This window comes from Lagenorhynchus albirostris, chromosome 13 (assembly GCF_949774975.1).
Source record: "Lagenorhynchus albirostris chromosome 13, mLagAlb1.1, whole genome shotgun sequence".
Taxonomy (NCBI): Eukaryota; Metazoa; Chordata; class Mammalia; order Artiodactyla; family Delphinidae; genus Lagenorhynchus; species Lagenorhynchus albirostris.
The window spans coordinates 7686452-7712067 of record NC_083107.1 but is presented as its reverse complement, the minus strand read 5'-3'; the positions used below and the strand labels follow the sequence as shown (position 1 = coordinate 7712067).

The following is a 25616-nucleotide window of genomic DNA, read 5'->3' as shown; positions in this document are numbered from 1 at the left end:
ATGGGGGTGTATCTAGTGACCTTTTTCTCTTTGTTACTGGTCACACTGTTTACATGTCTAGTGATGTTTTTATTGTATGCTGGACATTGTAGATAACACTTCGTTTAAACAGTGTTGAGTTTGATTCTGGCAGACAGTTAGTTGACTGGCATATCATCCTGATCCTGATGAGGCTTGTTTTTAGGTCTTGTTATTGTGGGTTTAGCGTGGTCCTTACTCCAGATTAAAGAAACCCTATTCCTAAGGTGTGGCCTTTCTGTGGCCTCAGTTGTTCAGTAAGAGCTCCTCACTCTGGCAGGTTAGAGCTCTGTCTCTCAGCACTGTGTCACCTCCAGAATCTCTGTTTTAGCTCACTACTTGCTCCTTAGTAGTTGTTCTTTTCTGAGCCTCAAGGAGCCCTGTCCTGTGTGAACACAACTTAGTATTATGCGAGACTAGGCGACCACCTTGAAGATTTCAGAAGCTTCGTCTCCAGTACACTGTGCCCCACAAATTCCGGATGCCTCAGCACCCCCAAATTCTGACCTCTGTTTCCTCTGCCCATCTCTCTGTTGGTCTCTGCTCCCCTGTGTCTTGGTTTTTTTGTTTTGTTTTTTTGCGGTACACGGGCCTCTCACTGCTGTGGCCTCTCCCATTATGGAGCACAGGCTCCGGACACGCAGGCTCAGCGGCCATGGCTCACGGGCCCAGCCGCTCCACGGCATGTGGGATCTTCCCAGACCGGGGCACGAACCCGTGTCCCCTGCATCGGCAGGCAGACTCTCAACCACTGCGCCACCAGGGAAGCCCTGTGTGTTGGTTTTGAAGGCACTCCCCCACAGAAAGCCAGGATGGATGTGGAACGTGCCTCACACGCTTCCATTTGGATCACAGACCACTGAACATTGTTCCATTCCTGAAAACAGTTGCTTCATATATTTTGCCCTGTATCAAAATTGTTGGAAAAAGAGGAAATCCAGCAATTACTATCCCACTGTGGCTGGGGTTGGAAGTCTGATTATATTCTGACTCTGGCTGCTGTATGGAAGAAACTGCAAAATGAACTACCTACCCTAAGACCACATAAAAAAAGATTGATGATGGAGCTTTTCTTGGAGCAGAAAACACAAATGCTTTGACACCTGTTAAACACCTGTGCAAATCCGGCAAGGCATCACGAGTAAAATGTACTTTCAGATAAACCCATGGGAACATGAGGCCGGTTCTCATCTCTGACACCAAGTAGAGACCTGCAGTTTGGAAGGCTGGAATAAAAGGACCTCCTTCCATAGTTCTTCTGGTTGAGCTCAGCCACAGCCAGAGCAGGAGCTGGCAGTGCTCCTTTCCCATTCGAAGCTGTAACCAGTGGACTGACGGGCCATCTCATCTGGGAAACCAGCCACGAGGGCAGAGGAACCCAAGTGTGTGACCTGGGGAGCTCTGAGGTCACCCTCAAGCATTGGGTCTCATTTAGACACTTCCAAATCTTCAGCTGTGGGGCAGCAAACGGGTCACACGCTGTTACTCTCGCAAATGCAGGACCAAGTCAACCCTCCAACAACAGTTATTTTCTTAGCAAATGCCCGCCCCTCGCTACAAATGGGGATCTGGATCAGGGGAAGCACCCAGCTATAGGACGCCACGGTTTCTCCCACCCACAGCCTGTGGACGGCTTGTCACGCTAACAGCCTGTCAGGGAACAGGAAGATGTTATCAGCCCAAAGGAAAACCCGAACTCAAACTCACCCTATCGCTGTGAATGTCTACCAGGCAGATAAATACGTGAAAGAGCCTACCCCTCCCTTCCCTGGGACAAGCTGCCATTTGCCCCGGACAACAGACCGAGGCTTGGGTGTCAAGCGGCTCACAGATCCGAGGCCCTTCCCTCCAGCCCCTCCACACCCCGGCACCGCTGCAGGAGAGCAGCAACGTCCAGAATCCACTTGAGAAGCGGCCTGAACATCACAATTTCCACGGCAAGTCCATGTGTGCGAGTGAATGGCATTTACACCTCACCTGTCTTCTCTCAGCCTGGACTGAGTCTCTATTTGCAGAACCAGCCAGAAGAATCCTAAAGGTTCAGAGGTCTACACAGAGGAAGCTCACTGCCCAAAACTTCCCTAACCCTATCTTTAAAAGTATAATGCAGACGCTAATAGCAGGGGCTGTACAAAGACGTCCTGATTTTAAGCCTCACACAGTGAATCAGCATTTCAGAAACTCTGCTCCCTCAGAGACCCTATGAGAACTCTCCGGCAAAGTTTCATAAGAGATTGGAGGAGGGCTGTCAGGCAATTTCTGTGTAAGGTTTCTGCGCACGCCATGAAATTCGTATTCTCCAGAGCCCTAGACGGCAGTAGCAAATGCTTACATTTCCCGTACAATATTCCCATTAGGTTCCCTGGGCTTCTCAAGGGGGGCTTTCTTGTTCATGAGGTTATTTTCTTTATTGGGTTCAATTGTCTGCTGATTTACATGTAGCAGCTGTGTGATGTAAGAGCTACCGCTCATAAGAAGAGGTGGGCAGGTATGGAAGAATTCCTATTAAATGTCTGAGAAAGCAGTCATGATTCTTAGATACAGGATCCCAGAGGAGGTTCAGAATGTTTCCATGCAATTTGGACCCAGGCAACTGTCATCAAACCACTGTTCAGGAAACCTGCGGATGCAAAGGAAATGAGCTGTCAGGCTGCGTGACACGAGCAAAGAGCAGCCGTGCACGAGGAAGCCGCCTCCCTCCCGCGTATTCCTGCTCTGACCTGCAAAGGCCCCCTGCAATCTGATGCCAGGCTGAGCCGGTTTCCCCCGGGGGAGCATGGACCTGGCACCGAACGCTCCACCTGCTAGGGCGCCCCCAGCCACCTGGCCAGCTGCTCGTTTCCCTGCTTCCCTTTTGGTCAGAGGAGTCCTGTTCCCGAGCCACCTGCAAACCCACAGAGCCTGTCCCCAGGTCCAAAGCCCATCAGCGGGCATGACGAAGGGGCAGCGATATGGCTGAGGGACAACGACAGTAAAATTGAACGGGTATCAGGGCTCTGGCGGCTTTCAAAAGGGGTAACTGAATCCTGAAGGAGGAAATGCCTGCATTCCGTGCAGGTTCTCAACCCTCCGGGCTTAATAAAACACCCTTCAGCAATAAGCCCGTCTTGTCATCGTGTCCTCTCTCCCCAGCACCGCACGGGGGGCAGGGGGGAATGCTGTTCCCTGCCCACCGGCCTGGCACCACCTCCCACTGCGGCTCCAGCCCCTCCTGCAGCTGCTCCACCTGCTGGAGCAGATTTCAGAGACCTCTTGCCAACAGGCTGCGGGTCAGGACCACCCTCAGGCAGGACACACCGCACACCTTTTGCGAACAGCGCAGGGCAGCATTTTCTCTGAGGATGCATTCTGAGTAGTTCTTTGCTTCCCAAACCACTGCTCCGAGGACGCCCCAGAAGCAGAGTCAGCTCTGGCTCACGTGACAACCGTTCTCCCCAAACAAGGAGCAGCCTGGAAGCCACACGGGTCAGGGTTAAGGTGTGCTTCCCTCCCACACCCACCCACCGCCAGAGTGTGGGCTTAGAGGCCATCGGGCCTGGGCCCGTTTACAGGGGCACCCCAGCAGGGGTCTGTCCCCAGTGCACACGTTTGATTTTCTGCAAAGTGCAGCTGATAACTGCGCCTACGCTTGGGATAACAGGAAGATTAAATCAGGTGAGACAGGTCAACTGCTCGGCTCGAGGGTGCATGCAATTACCTCTCAGACAAAAGGGGTGTTCAGGACTCAGGTTCCAGTGAGCTTGCTGGACACAAAGAACCAGAAAAATCTAAGAAACCGTTTATTTTTCAAGAAAGGTTGAGAAGTTGTCTTCAACCCCATATGGCTGCCAGGAAGTGGAGGGTACAGCAGTGTACGTCTAACCCCTCGGGCCTGAGGCAGGCTGGGCTCACAGGAGCTGTGGTCGCACAGAGCAGCTATGGGACGAATATCACACCGATGTTGCTGGCCAGGCATTATAAACCTGGATTGGGATTAAAAAAAAAAAATCTTCCCCAAATAATTTTTCCAACATTTAGCCTACTGCAAACTACTTCGCTCTTCTCGGCTACCGGTTCTGGAAAATACAGAAGTGGTCCAAACTCTGGAACTATTCGTGCTCCACGATCCCCCAGGTCGGGGCTTGCCGAGGGGGCCTTTACACCCAGAGCTCTGGGTGGGGCCGGGGCGGGGTAGGGGGGGCTTGTCCCAAGGCCAGGCACCCGGGCCGGGTGCCTATCTGAGAGGCGGGAGACCCACAGTGCCCGTGCTTCTGCTTCCTACCCAGGCACGTCCCTAATGCTCAAAGGGGCATGTTAATTCTGGCCCTGCCCACCTCGCAGTTAATGGTGGGCCCAAGTAAGACTGCTGGGTGCAAGCTGTGCCTTGAAAAAAAAACCAGACGGTTCTATAGATGGGGAGGTTTTTCCAGACTATGGGACACTTTGCACAGATGCCCCCGGCAGCCCCAGGTGCCGGCCCACAAGCACTGACTGAGGGTCCTGGGCCTCCGTGGGCAGAGCACGAGGTCAGGCACTGATGGATGAAGCTGACAGGATGCAGTCCCTGCTCTCAGACTCCCACAGATGACCATCCGCCCCCTTAGTGTGCGAGGTCCAGGTGTGTTCAACGTCATGAGGATGCCCAGATCGATGCCAGGGCCAGAAGGGGAGGCACCTGCAGGGACGGGAGCCACCGAGCCTCTGCGGGACAGGGTGCCGGTGGCCCGCTGTGGCCTCCTGAATCCAAGCGCTGGGGCCCAAGGCAAGGCCGGCACTCCCAGGCAGAAATTACCTGCTGAGCCTCAAAGCTGGGCCACCCTGAAAACCTGTGGATGCTTTGTTTTCTTCCCCAAACCGTCAGTTCACATGATTAAACCCACAGAAACCCCAAGCACACCGATTGCTCTGCTCGCGTGCGTCTCACATGGCAACAGGAAAACCGCAGAGGTGACAGTGGAGAAATGTTCTTTCGAGAACAATACTGACACACGTGTGCTTAACTGTTTTACTGTCCCAGCTGGCTGACTCATGCGGTGGTGACACACGTGCCAGGCCCCTCCCCGCCCCTTGTTTGGCCCTAACTGGCGACGGGAGTGTTTCCTCTGGTGACAGCCACCAGCGTCCTGGACGACACACCTGTGCCCGGGATTGGGGAGGGCGGGAAAGGGGCAAGGGAGACCACAGCGTTTTGCAATTGATTGAAATAGCCATGCTAACTGCTCATTCCTTCGAACAAAAAGGCAGTCTGCAAAGAGTAAAAGAACAACAAATGGAGGAGGGGGCCGTGCTGTCAGGCGGTGGGCGGGGTGGGTACAACGTGGCCCAGGTATGCTGCAGGCAGGTAAAGGCTCTGGGCTGGAGGTCAACAGCGAGCATGGTGATGCCCACTCCTGTCTGCCACCTGCTCCTCAGGGGCGACCTGGCCGTGCCCGTCCGGCCCCCGCTCTGTCTCAGGCGCTAGGCTCACACCAGCTGTGCTTGCACAGATCTGCTGCTCCGACCCACTGCTCGTCTGCAACGGGGCGTGTGCCAGGCATAGACAGGCCTGTCCCGGCTCCAGGCCCGTGATGGCTCCTGAGAGCGATGCCCCCGCCCCCCGCGGCGGCTGGGGGCCGCCTGCCGCCCGCCCCCGACTGGCACGGCCGCCCCCTCCCCTCGGCAGCCCTGCTGAAGCAACTGAGCTAATTCTGGGCTCCCTGCCACCCGCACAAGCCCACGCGCACATGTTCTGACTCGTTTCTGAGGCGCCTAGAAGCAGGGGCCAGGAGACAGGCCACAAGGCGCCCACGAGCACCCCATCAGCTCAGGGCCAGGGGTCCTCGGCCTGGCGGGGAGGCCTCTCATCACTTCCACAAATCACACTGGTGGAGACGAGCCCCGATTTTGAACTCCACGGATGGATGTCTTGATACGTCCAGCCATATGCTCGTGGTACACAACCATGGAGTTAAAATCTGGAGTTAAAAATTAAACCTGTCTTACTGTTTACCATCGAGACCCGTTTGGAGTGTGGAAAATTCTCACACTATTGCCAACGTTCTCAAACCTTAAAGACGGGAGATCAGAAAAGAAGGGAGAATTTACATCTAAAAGCTCAGCTCAACCTAATTCCAAAACCATCTCCTGAACACCTATTTTGCGTTATTCTTCCACGTCCCCAGGACCTCAGGCAGAGTCTCCACCATCAAGAAATCTCAGAGTCGGCTGTTTCCGCCCTACCTGTAGCGGGGGTACGACACAGCGCGGAGGGGAAGCAACATGGAACAGTTACTTCTGCGCAGGAGGCGAGGGAGGGGGAAGAGCGACCTGTGGGCAGCCCACGGGCAGTGAGGACACAGGCCTGCAGCCTCTGGGGAGGTTTGGGGAACAGGGAGTTTCAAGGCTGGAACCTGTGGGCAGTGAGGGGAGGGGCAGGTATCAGACATGCTTAGATGCAAGGAATGCTGGTCAGATGTGGGGGGCCCCTTAGTCACTAAGGACCACACCTCCCATCAGAGGGCAGGTCTGGGCATCCAGGAGTCACGGAGAGCACGCTCTGCAGCAGCAAAAACACAAACATCGTATAGTAACGCATGTATGTGGAAGCCAGAAAAATGGTACAGGTGAAGCTAGTTCCAGGGCAGGAATAGAGACGCAGACATAGGGAATGGAAGTGCGGACACAGCGGGGGGAAGGGGAGGGTGGGATGAATTGGGAGATTAGATTTGACATGAATACACTACCATGTGTAAAATAGCTAGCTAGTGGGAACCTGCTGTATAGCACAGGAACTCCGCTCGGTGCTCTGTGATGACCTAGATGGGTGGGATGGGGGGGGCGGGGTGGGAGGGAGGTCCAAGAGAGAGGGGATATATATATATATATATATATATATATATATATATATACACATAGAGCTGATTCACTTCATTGTACAGCAGAAACACAACATTGTAAAGCAATTATACGCCAATAAAATAAATAAATAAAATGAAATCTGTCTGACTCTTAGAAAAGAAAAGAAAAAAAGAAGGACCTTAACCAATGTATGTGGTCGGGCAAGTTACTTACACACTCTGAGCCTCACGAGAATCAGAATAAACATAACAAACCCTACTGCAGGGCTGTTTTCAGGATTAAATACGCTATGGGAGGAGGCAAGAACCAACAGGGGGCCCTGCAGTCCTGGAATTCTTCCAACGGATCTTCCACTTGGGAAGTCATTCTCCTCCTCCACCTCCTCCGGCACCGCACAGCAACCCCGCCAGTGCCAACAGCAGCCCGGACATTTACTCAAGGCGGCCTCGGAACCTCCACCTCAGGCAGGAAGCGTCCGAGAGCCAGGTTTCCAGCGGGACGGCGCCCCTCTCTGTGCTGGGCATCACACCCACGCGCACGTGGACGCCACCAGTGAAAACGCGCAGAAAAGGCGCACACAGGGAGGGGGGTCCCAAGAAACCAGCAGGGTCCTGCCCACCCCTGATGCTAAGGACGGGCAGCCCCACCGGCACACACCCCCAACCCCGGCCTGTCCCCAGGCGCTTCACGGACTCCAGCCCTGACGCAGCTCCTCCGCCACCGCTGCGGGACCACAGCAACTGAAAAGGTCCGGGGCCGAGCCCGCAGGCGCTTCCCGAAAACGGCGGGGCTGCTCCGGGCTCACCCCTCCCACGTCGGGTTACAGAGGCTGGGTGCCGTCTCCACCCCACGGTAGCTCTCCGATTACACGGGCCGGACGTGGTCCAGGCAGACCTGCTGTTGGTTACCGTCCGCTTCCAAGGAGATTTTTTTAAAAACAGGAGTCGCGGGGTGGAGGTGGAGCCCTGTCTTGACCCCTCCTCCGCCTCCCGCCTCCCGCCTCCCGGGGATCGGGTTCCGGAGCTCACCAGTTCAGGGCCCTGGAACCACAGGCCCCTCATCAACTCTGCTCAAGCTGGAGGGTCCGCGGGGGAGGCGGGCTGCCCTGGGTGCACGCGCCCGGCAGTCAGCACTCCTGCGGGGGGCGGGGGGGGACACAGCCACTTGCCCTTCCTCCTGGTTCCGTTCTTGACAGTCTCGTCCCTGTAATTTAGACCCCTGAGAGAGAAGGAAGGATGAATCTTAGCCCAAGGCTGCTCCCAGGGCCGGTCCGGCGCAGTGTCCGGCAGTCATCAGGTTTATTGAATTTGTTACAATACTGCTTCTGTTTTACATGTTGGTTTTTTGGCTGCAAGGCATGTGGGATCTTAGCTCCTCAACCAGGATCAAACCCACACCCCCTGCATTGGAAGGCGAAGTCTTAACCATTGGACCGCCAGGGAAGTCCCAGAGGTCAAGCTCTTTCGACACAGTTCTCTCCAACTCTATGACCGAGAGGAAGCACACAGGCAAATCTTCCTAATGTCTACTAACCAGCTCTCCGTCTCCTTGGAACCCAAATCAAAACACTGACCGAATACAGTGCAAGTGTTCAAAGGCGCGGCCGAGCCTTTTGTTTGGTGAATGACAGCAGGTGTCCCTTCTGGGCTCACCCAGGGCACTGGCCTGGAAAACTGCCCCAAACTTCCAGAGAGGGCCGGACGGCAGGAGCCCAAACTCCCACGACATCATCTAATGTTAGGATACACCTAGAAAAATGGGGATTCTAATTATAACAGTAATTCAATGGATTGTAAGAACACTGTGCTGTACCCATACGAGGGGATACTACTCAGCAATAACAAAGAATAAACCACTGACGCAACTACATGGATGAATCACAAAATAATTACAGGCTGAACGAGGCCAGACAAGAGAGGATCTACTGCGTGATTCCTTTTATATAAAATTCTTGGGAATGTAAATTGAGTAACAGTGACAGAGAGTGGACCAGTGAGAAGGGAGGGGGATGGAGGGAAGAGATTAGAAAGGGCATGAGGCATTTCTGGGGGTGATGGATATGTTCACTGTCTCGACTGTGGTATTGGTTTCACGGACACATAAATATGTCCAAACTTATCAAATTGTGCACTTTAAATGTGTTCAGAAGATTATACGTCACTTACATCTCAATAAAGCTGTTTAAAAGAAGTCATCGATGCTGATTATAAGAAAAAATACAGAAAAATATTAAATCTCCCATAATTTTATCAGAGCTGACCCAAAACAATGTTTTCTTTCAATCTTCTCCCTATACACACACACAAATAACATATAAACTTGTTTTGTTTTTGTTTTTTTTGGTTGGGGGGACGCGGGCTTCTCACCGTTGTGGCCTCTCCCATTGCGGAGCACAGGCTCCGGACGCGCAGGCTCAGCCGCCATGGCTCACGGGCCCGGCCGCTCCGTGGCATGTGGGATCTTCCCGGACCGGGGCACGAACCCGTGTCCCCTGCATCGGCAGGCGGACTCTCAACCACTGCGCCACCAGGGAAGCCCTAAACTTGTTTTTATATAGACTACAATCCCTCTTTTAAAAGTTTTTATATTCTGAGTTTTAAAAAACTGTATATACTGAGTTTTTGTTTAGTTTTGAACTCCACCCGTCAGGCACACTGAGAACAGGAGCGGGGGACAAGCAGCTCGGGGGCGGGGGGAGGGTGAGCAACCAGAAGGGGGTTCAGTCCCGGAAGCAAAGCCTCTGGAGGGGCCAGGTGGACCCCAGACCCCAGGGCAGAAAGCCGGTCCACTACTCTGAGAGCCTGCCCAGTGTCAGCACCCCTTCCTTTGGTTCAAACTTTCCTGTTCTCCAAATCACACCTAAATGACAGTGCCTTGCACCCAGTATCTGCTCTGAAAAAAGTGAAGACCGGCCTATTCTCCCAACACATCTCCCATCTTCACTTTGGCCCCCCAGCTCTTTCCCACGGGTCCCCGGCTCCCCCTCCAGCCCCGGCCCACCATCCCTCCCGCCTACTTCCTTTAGCCCTAGATCACGAAGTGCCCTTGTGACTAAGCATCCTTCGGAAATGTTCCTAAGGGTTCAACCACACTTGGCGTATGAATGACTCACTCCCTATTATTGGGTGTTTAAATTGCTTCCAAGTTCTCATCTTTGTAACTTATGTTGTGATGAACATCCTTGCATAGAAATCTTTTCACTGCAGATTTAATTGTGTCCTTGGGAAAATTTCCTAGAAGTGGAATCCCCAGGATGAAGGGGTGAATTCTTTTAAGGGTTTTGGGACATACTGCCAAACTGCTTGACAGAAAGCTTGTATCTTCCACACGGCTCCACTTGCACCAAGTACCACCATTCACGAAAACAAACACAAACGATACACACCCCAAATTTTGCTAATTTGATGGCAAAAAATAGTATCTAATTTTAATATGCACCTATTTTATTACTTTACGACCGACTTTCTCAGATTTACTGCCATTTATTTCTCCTTATGTGAATGAATTCACATCGTTCAGCCACTTTCCTATTGGCAAGTTCATTCACAAAAAGAGTTCTTCATATCAGTTATCAGAGTTGTTTATGTAAGAGTATTTTTCTATACGTGTTGCAGGAGTTTTTCTTTCTCAGTTTATCAACTGACTTTTTATTTTGTTTTGGGGTTTTTTCCTTTTAGCACACTAAAGTTTTGATTCCCCCTGGTGAGACACAACCATTTTGACTTGTGGCTTCTGCCTCTGGTATCACATGTAGAAAGATGTTCCTCATCCCATCATTTCTTAAATTCTCAACTGAAGTAAATTTAATGACTTCATTTTTACATTTAAAATTGCAATCCACATGGAATACATTTTGGGGTTTGACATGAGTGAGAAACCTGATGGTTTTCCTAGTGGTTAAATATTAACTAAATCTATTAACTTTTATTTCCCAGACTTTCTAGTCTGCTCCATGGATATGCTTTCAATTACCAGCCCCAAATCAAAATGTTTAAAGTATTATAAGTTTATAATATGTTTTAATATCTGATAGGTTATCCACCAAGATCCTAGCTGGGAGTTGCATTAACTCCATCTTCATGCAGGTTCTGTACATTTCCCATCAGCACCCTTCCCGGGAATCCATCTTTGATTCTGTCATTGGTGGAAAAGCTTCCCCATCGCATTTCCCGACTATCTTAGGGGCAGACAGGCGAATTGTGAACACTTCCGCATGTAGGCGCTGTCTCTGCAATGTCCCCCGGCCAAGCACAGCTGGTTCCAAAGCCTCCACTGAGTGAGTGGTCGCCCCTGCAGGCCCCCAGGGCTGTGGCCACTAAGGGGCGCCCGCGCTTTCCTCCTCGGTCTCGCGGCAGCCTCCTCTTTTAAACCCCTCCGCCCTCGACAGCCCTCTACACAGCCCATGCCCTGTCCCATCAGATACAGCCTGTCCCACACACACCAGACCCTTCTCCCAACTGGAGGTGTCGCTCCCTGTAGCAACGACCTTCACTCCTCTAGATCCATCCACTGCTATGTCTACCGCACCTCAAAAGTGCTTCCGGGACTGAACCCCCTTCTGGTTGCACACCCTCCCCCCCGCCCCCGAGCTGCTTGTCCCCCGCTCCTGTTCTCAGTGTGCCTGACGGGTGGAGTTCAAAACTAAACAAAAACTCAGTATATACAGTTTTTTAAAACTCAGTGTAGTGCGTATTTGAAAGGTGCTGAGAGTAGATCTTAAAAGTTCTCATTACAAAAAATTGTGTAAATGTGTACGGTAGCAGATGTTAACCAGAGTTATTGTGATCATTTTGCATTATATATAAATACTGAATCATTATGTTGTACACTTGAAACTAATGTCAATTATAGCTCAATAAAAAATAAAATAAAATAGCAAAAATAAGTAAAATAAAATGTTAGGAATTTTTTAAAACTCCCCACTGGGTTTGCACCTTGTGGAGGAGCCCTTACTTATCCAGTTTACTTTCTGATAAGCTATTCACACGTCTGTGCCCTGTCAGCTGATGCTGGGAAGGCCCGGCCCCCAGTCAGCTGTCCTGCCCCAATCCCAGTGCCGTGCACTCGGCTGCAGCAAGTGTGTGCTGATAAATTGGGTGAAGGAAGCTGGAAATGTGCACCTTGGGTATGGAGAAGCCAAAAGGAAGAATGATTCCAGGAAGACCGGGAGGCCCGAGGGGCTGAGGACAAAGGAGCGTTTGTGCCTCTTCAGAGCAGATGGGGTGCAGGCCAGCCCAGCCCTGCACACCTGGAATCTTCCCCAACAACTGTTTGGGCTCCTCCCTCCTGCAGGAAGGTGGGAGCCCGGGTCCTGGAAATCAGATCTGCCCAACCGTGGCCCAGACACGCTCAGGTGAAGGCCAAGGCCCTCAACCCTGGCCACGCAGCAGATTCACCCGCAAAAACTTGTTAAACACAAAGTACGGTCCCACCCAGACCTCCTGAGTCAGCAGGGTAGGTGAGGCGACGGCAGCCTCAAGCAGGCTGATATCAGGCCAAGGTACAGCCCAGGCAATCACCCTCCGCCTCCTTGGCCTCCCTTGAATGACAAGGTGGGCCAACAAAGGAGAAGAAAATAACGCTTGACGATGCCTGGAGGCCAGGTCTTACAATTGCATTGGTATAAAGGTGAATATATTATTGTATACTAAAACATTTTCTTGAAACTAAAGTTCATGTTTTCCTTCTGATTTTAGAAGAAATTAAGACAATTCTGTGGGCCCCTAAAGCTATTACGGACGCTCAGCACTGTGCGTCCTGTGTCCACCGGGCCGGTGGGCCCTGCCCCACCGTGAGCCCCACAGGGTTCCCTGGACGCCCCCCACAGAAACTGGCGCAAGCTCGGCCAGTGCCTCTAGGGCCCAGGCCCCAGGCACCCCACCCCAGAGGATCTGCTGCCCTCACCCGTCACATTCATTGCCCTTATGCTTACATTTCAGTGCTGTTTAGACTGTGGGCTCCATGGACCTTGATAATGTGTACTGAAGGCACACTGGAAAGAACAAACAGCAGGGAACTTTTACCAGTGGGCCTACTGGATGAAACGATAGGTTTGTTTGAGGACTTTTGCCTGATTTTCTTGGCTCTGTGTTTCATATTCAAATTAGCTTGACATGCAGCTCTCTCTCGCAGGTGAATAAGAGGCCACGGTGGCCTGTGAGACCAGGCTGCTGAGGGAACAACGTGCCTGCTGGAGTCCTGGATCCTTCTGTTAGGGTCCAGGTATAAAAGTGGGGTCCTGGTGCCTCATGGTCCCTAAGTGGTTAAGACATCCTGTGCACTTCTAATGCTAAAGCTCTCCTGGGCTGTGACACTTCAGCCCCTTTGGAAGTTAGTGCAGTGGCTGATGCTTGGGGGTTGCTTTTTAAAAATCAATCCTGGGGATTCCTGGCAGTCCAGTGGTTAGGACTTGGCGCTTTCACTGCCAGGGTCCGGGTTCGATCCCTTGTCAGGGAACTAAGATGCCATAAGCCAGCGGTCTCCAACCTTTTTGGCACCAGGGAATGGTTTCGTGGAAGACAATTTTTCCACGGATGGGGGGTGGGGGAGGATGGTTCAGGTGGTAATGCAAGAGATGGGGAGCGATGGGGAGCGGCAGATGAAGTTTCGCTCGCTCGCCTGCCACTCACCTCCTGCTGTGCGGCCCGGTTCCCAACAGGCCTCAGACTGGTACCGGGGGTTGGGGACCCCTCCCATAAGCCACGTGGTATGACCAATAAATAAATAAATTAGTTAATTAATTAATTCTGAAATCCTGAAATAGAGAAAACTAAGCAGTAATTAATACTTGGAATTTTGGTATTATTCAGCCTATTACATCTCTTAAATTTGTCTTCATGTTTGGTTACCTCTTTTAGACCATTTTTTCTTAATTCATATGTTTTCTTTTAATTAAGGTATGTTTGTCCTAAAAAGAAAACATTTGGGAGTAGAAAACTACACTTTGTCTCATAGCTGGAGTGAAGCTTCATCCACTGCAGAAGCACCCCCTGGTGGAACCTACTGAAATTGCAAGCAAAGCACCCAGGAGGAAAAAGCAAACTGCAAAAGGGCATATCCACTTTTTTGAAAGGCTACAAATATGAAATCTCCAAACACAGATCCTTAGTTCTTTACCTGTGAATCCCTGATAAAGAAGCATTATATAGAAATGGTATCAATATTATGTCACATACATATGCAGGTTATTATTTTTACTTTACTTTTTTTATACATCTTTATTAGAGTATAATTGCTTTACAATGGTTAGTTTCTGCTTTATAACAAAGTGAATCAGCTGTACATATACATATATCCCCACATCTCCTCCCTCTTGCATCTCCCTCCCACCCTCCCTATCCCACCCCTCTAGGTGGTCACAAAGCACCGAGCGGATCTCCCTGTGTAGGTTATTATTTTTAAATAAGTGTAGATGTGATTAATAAAATATGTCATCTAGGTGAGCCTCAAAATTCATACTGTCTTTTTGTTTATATACTGATATATTAAAAATATAACTGCTGTCATGTGGAAGGTTTCCCTAACTGTCCAATGTTACAAAGGGACACTCCTACTCAGAAAGACCAGGAACTCTGGCTTTAGGGGAGAACTGACAGCCTTTAAGAAACCAAACACCATGGCAGACCATCCTGGATGTTGTGTCTTGAATTCAGATGGGAATTCCACTTCGATTGACAGTGAAGAGCTTAAACTGCAACTTCACACAAAAGACTACACATCCATGAGAAGAGCAAAGAACTGTTGTAAAGTCATGTTGATATTACAGCAGAAGTGTTTATTTGGGAATTGGGGAGAAACAAGAACAGAGGATGTTTGGGAAGTATCTGCTCCCTTGGCTAATCCTGCCGGCACATGGTGAACCGTTCGCTTGGGATTGCCCCGTGGAGCCCGAGAGACTCGGGATGCAGCCACCCTGGTGTGCCAGCCAACCACTGACCTGGGGACAAGGCAGGATCCCAGCACCGGTCGCTCCGGACCCCCTCCCCCACCCCCAGGGGCTTCAGGTGACCGCCTCCCTCTCTGCCCACCTAGGTGTCCCCGGATGGGGACAGGCACACACGCCACTTTCACCTCCTGAGCTTTCGTTTCCTCACCTCCAAACAGGGATAATTGTTTGTACTCTTTAAGGTTGCTGCCAGAACCAGTGGGATCATGTATTCCTTAAGCACCCAACAGTGCCTCGAACACGGCCCATGTTCAGCCCACCGGGGCTCCAACCCGTCCCCCTCACTTGACACTACACTTTTTATTCTCTCAGATGGCACGTTACAGGCAACAGTACCCCAGCTGGTCCACACAACGACCCTCAGAGGTAGGGGCTCGTCCCATCCCATTTTCCAGATGGGAAACAGAGGCGCTGAGAGGCCACATGGCTGGAGAATGCGAGAGTCAGGCTCTGCACCCAGAGCTCCCAGTCACGAGGCCTTGTTCAATTTTAACTAGGAATGTTCTAACATTAAAAAAGAGAGAGCGGTAAGTAAGGCTTAATTATAATAACACGTCCTTTTTAACTCACTCTTGTCCACTGGCTACAGCATACCTGCCACTTCCACACAAACGACTGCCTTTGCTTCTCCCAACAACCCTGGAGGAAAGTGAGCCCGAGGCCCACTGGGTCAGCCCAGCCCCCAGCCCGTGCCCTCAGCTGTCTCCCCACCTGCCACCTCCCCTCCTCTGCTTTCCTGCAGAAGCTGCTGCAGGCGGCGGATGCAGGAGGGAAGCAGGAGGGTCCCCAGAGACTCCCGCCCCGCGTGGGTGTCATGGAAGCAGCTCTGGGGGGAAGTGGCCTGGAACAAGGAGCCCCTCCCGTGCCCCAGGCCTCGTGCACACCCTGGGGAGTAACTTGCCAAGTTCACTCCCACTAAGAGAAACCCTGGGCCAGTTATAAGGACACTTCCAGGCCATTTCCACATTAACAGTTCAAGAGGTTGACAAGGAAGAGTTCAACAGGCGACAAGGAAAGGACACTGGGTTCAATTCCCCGCTCCACCGTGGACTGGCTGTCTAGGTAAGTCTCATAACCGCTCTGTGCCTCAGTTTGCTCCTCCAGAAAATGGGAATAAAAATGGGGGTGGGGGTAAAGCAGTCCTGGCAGCACCTGGCATGTTACCTAAGGAACAAACAGTCTGTTTTCAAGGGGAAATCATCTCCTGAGAGACGAGGGGGTGGAGGTGGGTCCACAGCTCTGTTGCTCACTAGCTGAGGGGCCCTGGCCAAGTTACTTGGCTTCTCTGGGCCTCAGTCTCCTTATCTGTAAAATGCACACGGTGATCGTAAGGACAAAATGAGATGCTGAAATGAAAGACCCAAAATGATGCGTGGCCTCAACATCACCTGCTCTCTGCGCTGGAAAGAGACTCATCTAATCTGGAAAGGGACTCATCTAATCGCACACATACTCACAGCTTAGTAACTATTTGAAAGCACAAGATTCGGGGAGGGGGAGGTTATGCAATAGGCAGCCTGGATTATCCAATGTATCTATGCCACATGCACAAAATTCAGAATCTCATTGTACGTGCTTAGAAAAATGGAAAGAAACACCTGTTGCTGGTAAAATAATTATTGCAGTTTACTTCATCATATACAATCAATGTACAACCCCCTAAAATTAAAGAAAGGCAAATGTCTGTTACATATAAATGACAGAAAGAAGGTGTTGTGGAAACCTAAGGCACATCATTGTGCCTTACAGCAAATCACGATTACTTTCTCTTTCTTAAAAGACATGGGTTCCTTTGATGCGCCTCGCTGAAAGCATGGCCTGCTGGACCCTCCAAGGACTAGTCCCAAGGGCTGTGTCGGCCCACCTGGAGATGGAGGGGGCCGAGCCCCCTTCTCACCCCTACCACCCCCCTCAGAGCTTCGAGCTGGGGAGCACTGGCTTGTTTTAAACAGTCCATCTCTAAAGGGGGAGCACACACCATGAGGGCCAGAGAACCCGTTGAGGGTCAGGAGAATGTGCACCCCCAGGCTGGGGTTGCCCCCCTGCTGTCACCCTAACACCCCACCACCGCCACGGCTCTGGGTTGCTAAGGACACAGTCTTTTCTGGAATCCTTCCTCGGCAATGCTTTCCTGGAACAACTGAAAATACAGAAACCACGCAGAGGGGGAGCTTGGAGCTATACAAACACCTGAATTCACACTAATTACACATAAAGGCCATTGGAAGAGGCAGGGAGAAATACGGTTCATAAACTACCTGCTGGTCAATTATGGGTCATGAAAAAAAATTGGCTATTAACTTAGCATAAGCTAACTCCTGCTTCCTACCCACGCCTGACAGCTCAGGGCTGCTCAGTGTGAAGGGGCAACAGAACCCAGGGTCCCCCAGAGAGAAAAGAGCCAGCCCACAGCTTCCCACAGGCAGGCCTCAGGGGGCCTGATTTTCAAATACGTGGTCTGTATAGAAGGCAAGTCTGCAGGCGCTATTCGTGTGTGGCTTCACCTTGAGATAGATACTGATATATAGAGACAGATATATAGTGTTTCTTTTTTTACCTATTTGAAGCTCAGGCTGGAGAGGCTGCCAATCTGATTTCTAAGACTGAGCAGGAAGGGGGCTGGGGTCATGTCAAAAGGGGTCTGAAGAGAAGGGGACTGAAATGAAAACCTTATCAGGGAAACGACCTTGACCTTCTCTGGAGAGGACAAATGATTGGTTCTGCAAGGCAGGGACCAGGCCCACAGAACCCATGGCTAAACTCTGTGAACTTCACCCGTCTGCATCAAATAGAACACAAAAAGTACAAAATATTTTTTTAAGAAGAAAGAGAGAAGGGCTGAGATACAGTTCAGCCCACCTGCAGGCTTGCTCACTGCCTGCTAGAAGCTAGAAAAGCAAGACCACACTTCCCGGCCTCCATCCAGGCCACGCTCCCCACGAGGTGGAGTTTCCTGTGCCTCTTTGCTAACAGGCACCACCACGGAGGCATCAGATTTTCCCACGGGTGGTGATGGGGGTCCCAGGTGATCCACCGGCCACAGCTCCGCGACGATCGCCGAGCAGCAGGCGGGACCCTCCACGTGGTGGGTCTGGGGTGGGAGGCAGCTCCCGGCGGGACAGCTCTGCAGTGTTGCTCTGGGGGTCACCCCTGCGGGTCTGGCCCAGGGCTGAGCTTTCAATGATTCTGTTATCCCTGAATTTCCTGCATTAAATCCTCTTCTCCTTAAACTAACCAGAGCAAATCCTGAATAGCACAGATGCTGACGATGCCGTCGACCAAGATCCATGAAATCTCGTGGGGAAAAAAAACTTTAGTGTGGAAAAAAAAAAAAAAGACTCTGGGCAGGACACCTCAAAGGAGGAGGCTTGTACATAGACAGGAAATCTACTTATGAGACAGGACGTCAAAGGAAGCGACCAGACAACATACAAAAGAGCACTGACAACGGCCTTCACTGTCGTGCTGCTAAACGGTGACAGACTGAAAATGACCTAAGGAAACGTCCATCCGACAGAGGGCTTGGTGAGTAAGCGGGGGCCACCCGGACCATGGAATCCCTCGCAGCCATGACAGCTGGTGCTAAGGAAGCGTATCCGACCATGTGGAAAAGAGCTACTCATTTTGAAAAGGCAGCCCAGAAAACAGTGTAGGCATTACCTCTTTGTATTAATATATACTTTTGTGCATACACGTATGTATGCGTATTCGGAGCAGCAGGGACAAAGTTTGGAAGGATACGCCCCCAAATGTTACCGAGCTGCCTCGTGTTCTGCCCCCTGGCTTGCTGGATGGGAGAGTCTGTCTGTTATGCAGCACCTGGCCTCGGGCCACCCGAGGGGGGCAGCCTGCCAGGACGGAGCCAAATCACAAGCCTGGTCGGGGCCCCAGGCGGCTGGACGACCCGTCCCACGCCGCGTTCACCACCTTCCAGGCCCTCCCCGCTTGCTGGCCTGGCCGAGTCCTGTCTGCAATGGTCCCTCTGCCACCTAGAGACCCCGGGATACCCATGGAACGCTCCCAACGACTTCAGCTCTAGAACGTGGTACCGGATAAGCCTTGCTTACCAGAACCCCTCGACGCACAGACCCGTCTTCGCTCGCGAAGGCCACACAGCAGCAAGATGATACCAGCTAAGCCTCGGAAAGCAGGTGGCGCACATCTGCAAGATGTTCTGTGTTCGTACACTAAGAGCCCATTCACACCCTGGAAGTACACTGGAAATGCTAATACATCATGATTTAAAGATCTGATTTCCAATGGACCATGCAGCTGACACCTAGCAAATATACAGGGCCGAGTCTATCCCCATGGAAATGACCCCAGGGCACGGAGGATGAACCACCAGGTGGAGTGGCGTGGCCGCCTGGTTCAGACGTCGACCCCCCAGCAAACGCCACCCTCCTTCTCCTCACTTCCATCAGCAGAGTTAGCACTGCAGCTGCTAAGTCAGGAATCTTCCACGCAGACGGACCCATAAGAAAGCTCCTGCTACCACTCCTTGCGGAGGAGGTCAGGGAGAAAGGATGAATAATTAACAGGCAAGCTGATGGAACCTCGGGATTAGGAGTTAGGTATCAAACCCGGGTTAGAATAGCTGGTGCCAGTGCAGACGCTGCTTCGGAGCAGCTCCCTGCATTTCCCACGTGGGCTGCAGAGCCGTGAGGAGAACTCAAGGGACCCAGGTCAGAGCCTTCATGGCCACCGCACCTGCCCCTGCACCCACGAGGTGCCGAGGCTGTGCCTGCCCCAGAGCTGCAAGCAGACCAAGAGCGAAGAGCTGAGAGCAGCTTGCACAGGCTCGCAGCAGCGTCTACAGAAAGGACCGCAAAGGGGATGGATGACGCTCGCAAGATATGTTAAGTGGAGATAAAAACTCAGGAAGGAGGGCATGTGTGCATCCAACACAGAGAGGTGGGGAAGGACGGACAGACACCCGATAGTCATGAGGTGCTAAATATACCCAGGCAGCTGGGCAGTAAATATTCATGATACACTAATGTTGAAAAGGTTCTAAATATTCATAATATATTCACAGGCAGGAGACTAAATATACAACAGGAACCTGATACTGGCTGTCATTCGGTTACCCACTGGTGACACCGACTGTGGTCCTCTGATCCACGCTGTTCATGAGGCTCACCGGCAGGCCACAGATGTGGCCGGGCAGAACTGTCCCTACGGCTCCCAGCAGAACGTGTGTGTGTGTGTGCGCGCGCACGTCACTGGCCCAGGGCACCTCCCATCTGCGGCCCTGCTGCTAGTACTTGTAAGCACACGTTAGCGGGGAAAGCTGACACTGCAGAGGGAGATGGGCCACGCGAACCCTGCACGCCCCAGGACTCAGGGTCTGAGGCTCTCCCACCTGCTGAATGGAAATCAGAGGAATTCCCACCTGTGTCACCCTCTCCTACCTGTGTTACCTTCCCCGTCTTTCTGCCCTGGCTCTTTGCTTTAACTTGCATCAAGGTCCTTTCCCACAGGACATCGACCACTTAGCCCTGCTCAGGGGTGCTCTGTAGAGCACACTTGCTCATTTTCCTGGAACGCCATCAGATCTCAGCTGAGGAAGGACCCTTTATTGCTTTAGGAGACTTTATTAGGGGTTCCTAATTGAGAACTATAATAAATACCCTTTTGCCTTCTAAGAAAGACAATGGAAGAGTAACAGCCACAAATAATTTATGAAGCATTTTCTCCGCTGATACAGTACCTCAAGTGATGCTTGTGTGTGTGTGTGTGTGTGTGTATGAGCACGTGTGTCCCTACCCCCAGGCTATGGGGTCGCAGGGACTCTAAGTGGCAGAGCGGAAACCAAAGCCCTGACTGCCCGCCTAGGCTGGACAACCTGCTTTAAGAAAGCAAAACACCTCTGACATTTTCATGTCCACACTTGGGACAGCTGTTCTGAGACCAGTTTCTTGGGAAACTTGCACACCTCAGCTGATGCTTCTGTTGTCTCCCACAGATGTGAGAATCTGGGGATAGAAACAATGGTCAGATTGGTGTTTGGACCCCAGGGGTGAAGGTGGGTACTCCAGAAGTTCTCAAACTTCATACATTCAAAAGCCCGTCCCACACATCAGGGCTAGGAAGACACTTGAGCAAATAAATAACTTCCTACTCCTCACCTTTCAAAAGGCTCTTCTGTAATTTCTTTTCACGGATAGCTTAACCATAAGAAAAATAACTGGGAGCCCTTCCTACCCGGAATCTACACAGGAACAGTGCAAGTGTCTGCACGGAGCTAGTGGCCAACACCGGTGAGGGGGCATCCCTAGTGGTGTGGCCACACCTGTCTGATCATTTCTTGTCAATCTGCTGCTAAGTTTGCTGAGCATCCGCCCCCCCACCCCATGGCATCTACTGGTTTGTGACCCACTGAGCTCAGGGTTATGGGTCATAGCACGTTAAAGCAATACAAAGGATGCCGCCGTAACTCCTAAGAATCACCGATGTGTCTTAAAGGTCCATTTACCTGAGCTGAAAGTTTGAAATGAGTTTCCAGGTGCAGATAACTAAGAATAACAGGGTTAGATGAGAATTCCTCTGATTTCCATTCAGCTGGGGGAAAAGACCAGGCATTTAGAAAGCTGACCGTGCCTGTTGTCCTTTGTACAGATGACACTACCTGTACCAGGGTTTACAGGTACCCTTGACAACAAAACGGATAAGCACAACACCAGGAAGGGTCAAGTCACAGGTGGGACCCGAAAGGCCACTCCTGGGGCAGCCTTCTGTCTCTAGGAATTCAAGAGCTCCTTCCCAGGGGAAGTTCTCTTTCATCTCACGTCTGTGTGGCCAAGTCTTAATGTTAAAGTCCCACCTCCTCTGAGAAGCCTTCACTGGCCACTTAACCTTCCACGCATGGAGTGTGAACTAAACCCAGGGCTCTGGGTGTATAGCTTTAGGTTTCATAAGAGCTAATCATATTCTCCAGACAATTCCCAAGGACCCTGAAGCATCAATTATGACTTGGACTTTTCTGTATTTTTCCTGCTGCTTTTAGTAAAATGCCAAGCATACAGTGGGTCGTTCTGACGATGAAGCAGCAGCGGCAGAAATAGGGTGACTGTTCGGAAAACACTAATGCATGTGAAACTGGTCTACCGGGCTGGGCTCAGTAGTGTGTAGGCAGACAGCTCTGCTCTCCCCCCACCACCAAAGCTTCAAAGCTGCTCTTTCTCCATTTCCTCCCAGCCCCAGACTGGCAACTCCAACAGGCCCTACAGCCTTTCCAGTCTTTTTCAGGTACTAAGAAGCCCAGTGCACATAACCGAGGTCAGCGACCCAGAAGATGGGGCGGGGGGAGAGGGAGTTTCCAGTCTATTTCCCCAGCTTGCTCCCCACCCTGCTTCCTTCCCACCTTGCCAGAGTACATCTGGTTTCTCCAGGGATGGGGGAGTTAAGAGAAAAAGATGTTGAAATTCCCTTTACACATCAAGAGCTTTACTCTAAGCCACAATGTCCAGAAGACAGGAGACACAACCTAAGAAAGATTCCTGCCCTGCAGGTGGAAAAAAGTTCTTCTGGTACCGGGAGAGAGGAGCCTGGGAGCCCCCTGGCCCTTTGCACCGTGCCTGGAGGAGGAGAGGCGGTGCGGGAAGAAAAACCCCCAGGAGGTGGAGGGGGATGGAGAAGGCAGGGGGGAGTCTGTCCTTCCTCCTGCTGGTAGCACAGGGACTGCTCAATACAGCAGGTATGGGGGCCTGGGCTGTTCCACACAGACTGGGCAGGTTCCCAGGTGCCCAGCAGGGACCTGGTGGAGACCCAAGGGGGTGGGGACCTCAGGACCAGATGCAGGAGCCGGGTCCCCAGCTGTGGCTCACCCCAGTGACACCCGGCTGGACAATAGGCAGTGGAAACAGAAAAAGGAGGCTCAGTCGTGGGAAACCCATCAGAGGACAGCAAGGGGCCACTCTCCCCCATGCCCCGATGTAACTGCAACCTTCTCCTGGAGCCCAGAGACCACCTGCGGTGAGAAGGGGCCCCAGAGGGTGACGTGGGGAGACAGAGACTGACTCTGAGGGACTAAGCTGCTTTAAGCTAGATAGCGGCTGAGAGAAACTCACTAGAATTAGGCTCAGGAAAATCACGATCATGACCTAGGACTAGATATATCAAACGGGAACCAGAGTCCGTTCGGGGCAGCGAAATTAAGCTCACCTATAAAAATCTTTGCCCATCACAACTGGTGGCTGGTGACCTTCACCCTTCCACGATAAAGCTGGGCAAGAAACATCTCTACTCGGATTCAAATGCTTCCGCAGGGTCTCCATGCAACACAAACAGCGTTTATAAAAGTGTGTCTGGGGGCTTCCCTGGTGGTGCAGCGGTTGGGAGTCCGCCTGCCAATGCAGGGGACATGGGTTCGATCCCTGGCCCGGGAGGATCCCACATGCTGCGGAGCAACTGGGCCCATGTGCCACAGCTACTGAGCCTGTCCGTGCTCTGGAGCCCGCGGGCCACGACGACGGAAGCCCGTGCGCCAGAGCGGCCCCGCTCGCCGCAACTCGAGAAAGCCCGCGCACAGCCGCGAAGACCCAACGCAGCCAAACGAAGTTAATTCAAAAAAGCGTGTCTGTGCACAAGGCACATGGCTAACCTCCAGAGGAGGAGCAGGTGACTGCAAGCTTGCCAAGGCAATCCAGGCCCCCTGAGCCATCGCGGAAAACTCACCCCCCAGAGGCCCAGGCACCGTCACCCACAGGCTCTCACTTACCCCTGTGAGCTGGCGATCACCACTCCCATTCTGCTGAGTCAAACTGACACTCAGCAAGATTCGGTGACCAGCTCAAGATGTCCAAGCTGAGTGACAATACGAACAGGACAGCCACCCTTTCGTGTGCCCCACGTGCCTGGTCCCACGCAACGGCCACATGCTGTACGTGAGCTGCACAACACCCGTGGAGGGGCCACTTTTTAAAATTTTATCAACGAGGAAACGTGCTCAGAGAGGCTAAGAAACTTGACGCACAGGCAAGCCTAGACCGAGGGTGAGGCAAGCGAGGCCCTCACTCCAGGCACAAAATGTAAGGCGGTACCAAAAACTCCAGAAGATAAATGTTATAATGAACTGTTTTAAAACATCAAAATTAACACAAAATCCGCATCGTACAAAACATCACAATTTTAAATAAAGACAGGATCCGTATTACTGATTTTTCCTTCTGCCTTAGGCTCCAATATGGCTCAGCACAGCACTGGGGCAGTGCCAAGAAACCAGCCCAGCTCAACCCTTCTCCACCGGCCCCCAAAGGCAGAGACCCCTGATGCTCCTGCACTGCCTCTAGATATGTTTCTCCTCACAATTTTATGACCTCAAAGGGCTGTAAGGAGTGATCAGGAGGCTCCATCATCGCAGGTGTGAGACCGGGGTCTAAACAGATTCTGTTCCATGGTCACGTGCACATGTTATGTAAATGAAGGAAGCGTGCAGGCTTGAATAACGGGGTGGGATATTTTAAGATATCAGTTGGGGAAGGTGTGGGGTGGGCTCGATCACACAGCTGCTTGTCTCCCACTGGATGGATTTCTGGCTCAAAATTAAGTTTTCAGCAGTGACACGATACCAGCTGCCGCCTGTACCTACGCAAGTCCAATCCAAACGGTGGCATTCCTTTTCACTTTGCATTTCAAAAGCCGAAGCTTAGTTGGTAACTACTACATTGGCGTAGTTACTTATGCTTTGATCACTTGTTCACCTCATATTAAAGCCCCGCCTGAGATGAAGTCTCTGTTCAACAAATGTGTTGATTAAAAATTCGAACATTTCTTAGATCACACCCAGAACCTCGTACTAGCGGCTTGTAATCAAAGCCTAAAACCTGTATAACAAATCAACCATTACCTGGAGCAGGAGGAAAATAGTTTATGACTCTGTCCACTATTTTCTCCTGCCGTGGCCATTAGCGACGGGAGGCACAAATACTTCCGTCTACTAACAACTTCAACCCTGCAGACCGTCTTCCCTCTTTTCTATTTTCTGAACACGATCAACTGCGAGGCTTCCCCTCACGACGCAAAGTCGTCCGGCAAAGTGAGCAAAGGGAAACTTCGGGCGCTTGCGGGAGCGCGTCCGGCTAGACTCGGCCCTGGGCCAGCGCTGCCCCGAGAGGCGGCCGCGGGCAAGGCGCCCTGTCCGCGGTCCGAGGGGCACCTGGAGGCCCGCGCCCAGCCCTCGGCGCCCCGACCCCTGGCTGGCCGGCCAAGCCCGGCTCCCGGCCCGCGCCGTCCCCGCCCGGGTCCCCGCGCCGCGGTCCCCGGCCCACGCGCGCCCGCGGCCGCTCCACTCGGGTCCCCCCGCCCCGGTACCTGCACGGGAGCGCGGGCGGCTCCACGAAGCGCCGGAGGCTCGGTCGGCGAAGTGGGGGCGGCGGGACTGCGGCCGCCCCGGGAGCGCGGACGCCCGTTCCGCACGCGGCGCTGCAGGTGGCCGCCCGGCCTCGCCGCCGCCGGGTCGTGGCCCGGAGACCCGGACGCGGGCGGGGGCACGACCCTCCGGAGCCGGCGCTCGCCCGGCTTCGTGCGCGCTCCCCGCCCCGGGCGCGCCGGCTCGGCTCGGCTGCTCTCGGCGCGGCGGGGGCGGACGCCGCTCAGCTCGCTCGCTCGCCCGCCAGTCGCGCGCACCTCCCCCGCGGCGCGCCACTCCCGCCGCCGGGCCGAGTCTGGCCGCGAGCTCGCGGGGAGGGGCAGGGGAGGTGGGCCCCGCAGGCCGGGAGAGCGCCGGGTGCAGGCCTGGCTGCCCGCGGGAACCCCTCAGCAGACTGCGGCGACCCCGCCTGGGCCGGCCCGTGCGGCGGCGCTGTCGGGGCTCCAGGCCTGGCTGCCCCCACTG

General features: G+C 52.6%; 1 protein-coding gene across 12 annotated transcripts in view; it reads right to left on the bottom strand.

Annotated features, from left to right (window-relative positions):
- The window catches only part of CRACDL (CRACD like), a 175918-nt gene extending 150651 nt beyond the window's left edge, over positions 1-25267 (bottom strand). For 9 of the 12 annotated variants that reach the window (XR_009544137.1, XR_009544138.1, XR_009544135.1 and 6 more), the window contains exons 1-2: positions 25094-25267; positions 2351-2638 (exon numbers count right to left, since the gene is read on the bottom strand). Coding sequence is in view for 6 of the 12 variants with exons in the window: in XM_060169453.1 (XP_060025436.1) it covers positions 2351-2490 (140 nt within the window). In the remaining 6 variants the exon portion in view is untranslated. Of the gene's footprint in view, positions 1-2350; positions 2639-7862; positions 7965-24629; positions 24679-25093 lie in introns of those variants that run through there. The other 3 variants (XM_060169447.1, XM_060169452.1, XM_060169451.1) reach the window with 3 other exon arrangements.
- Between the last annotated feature and the right edge of the window lie 349 nt (positions 25268-25616).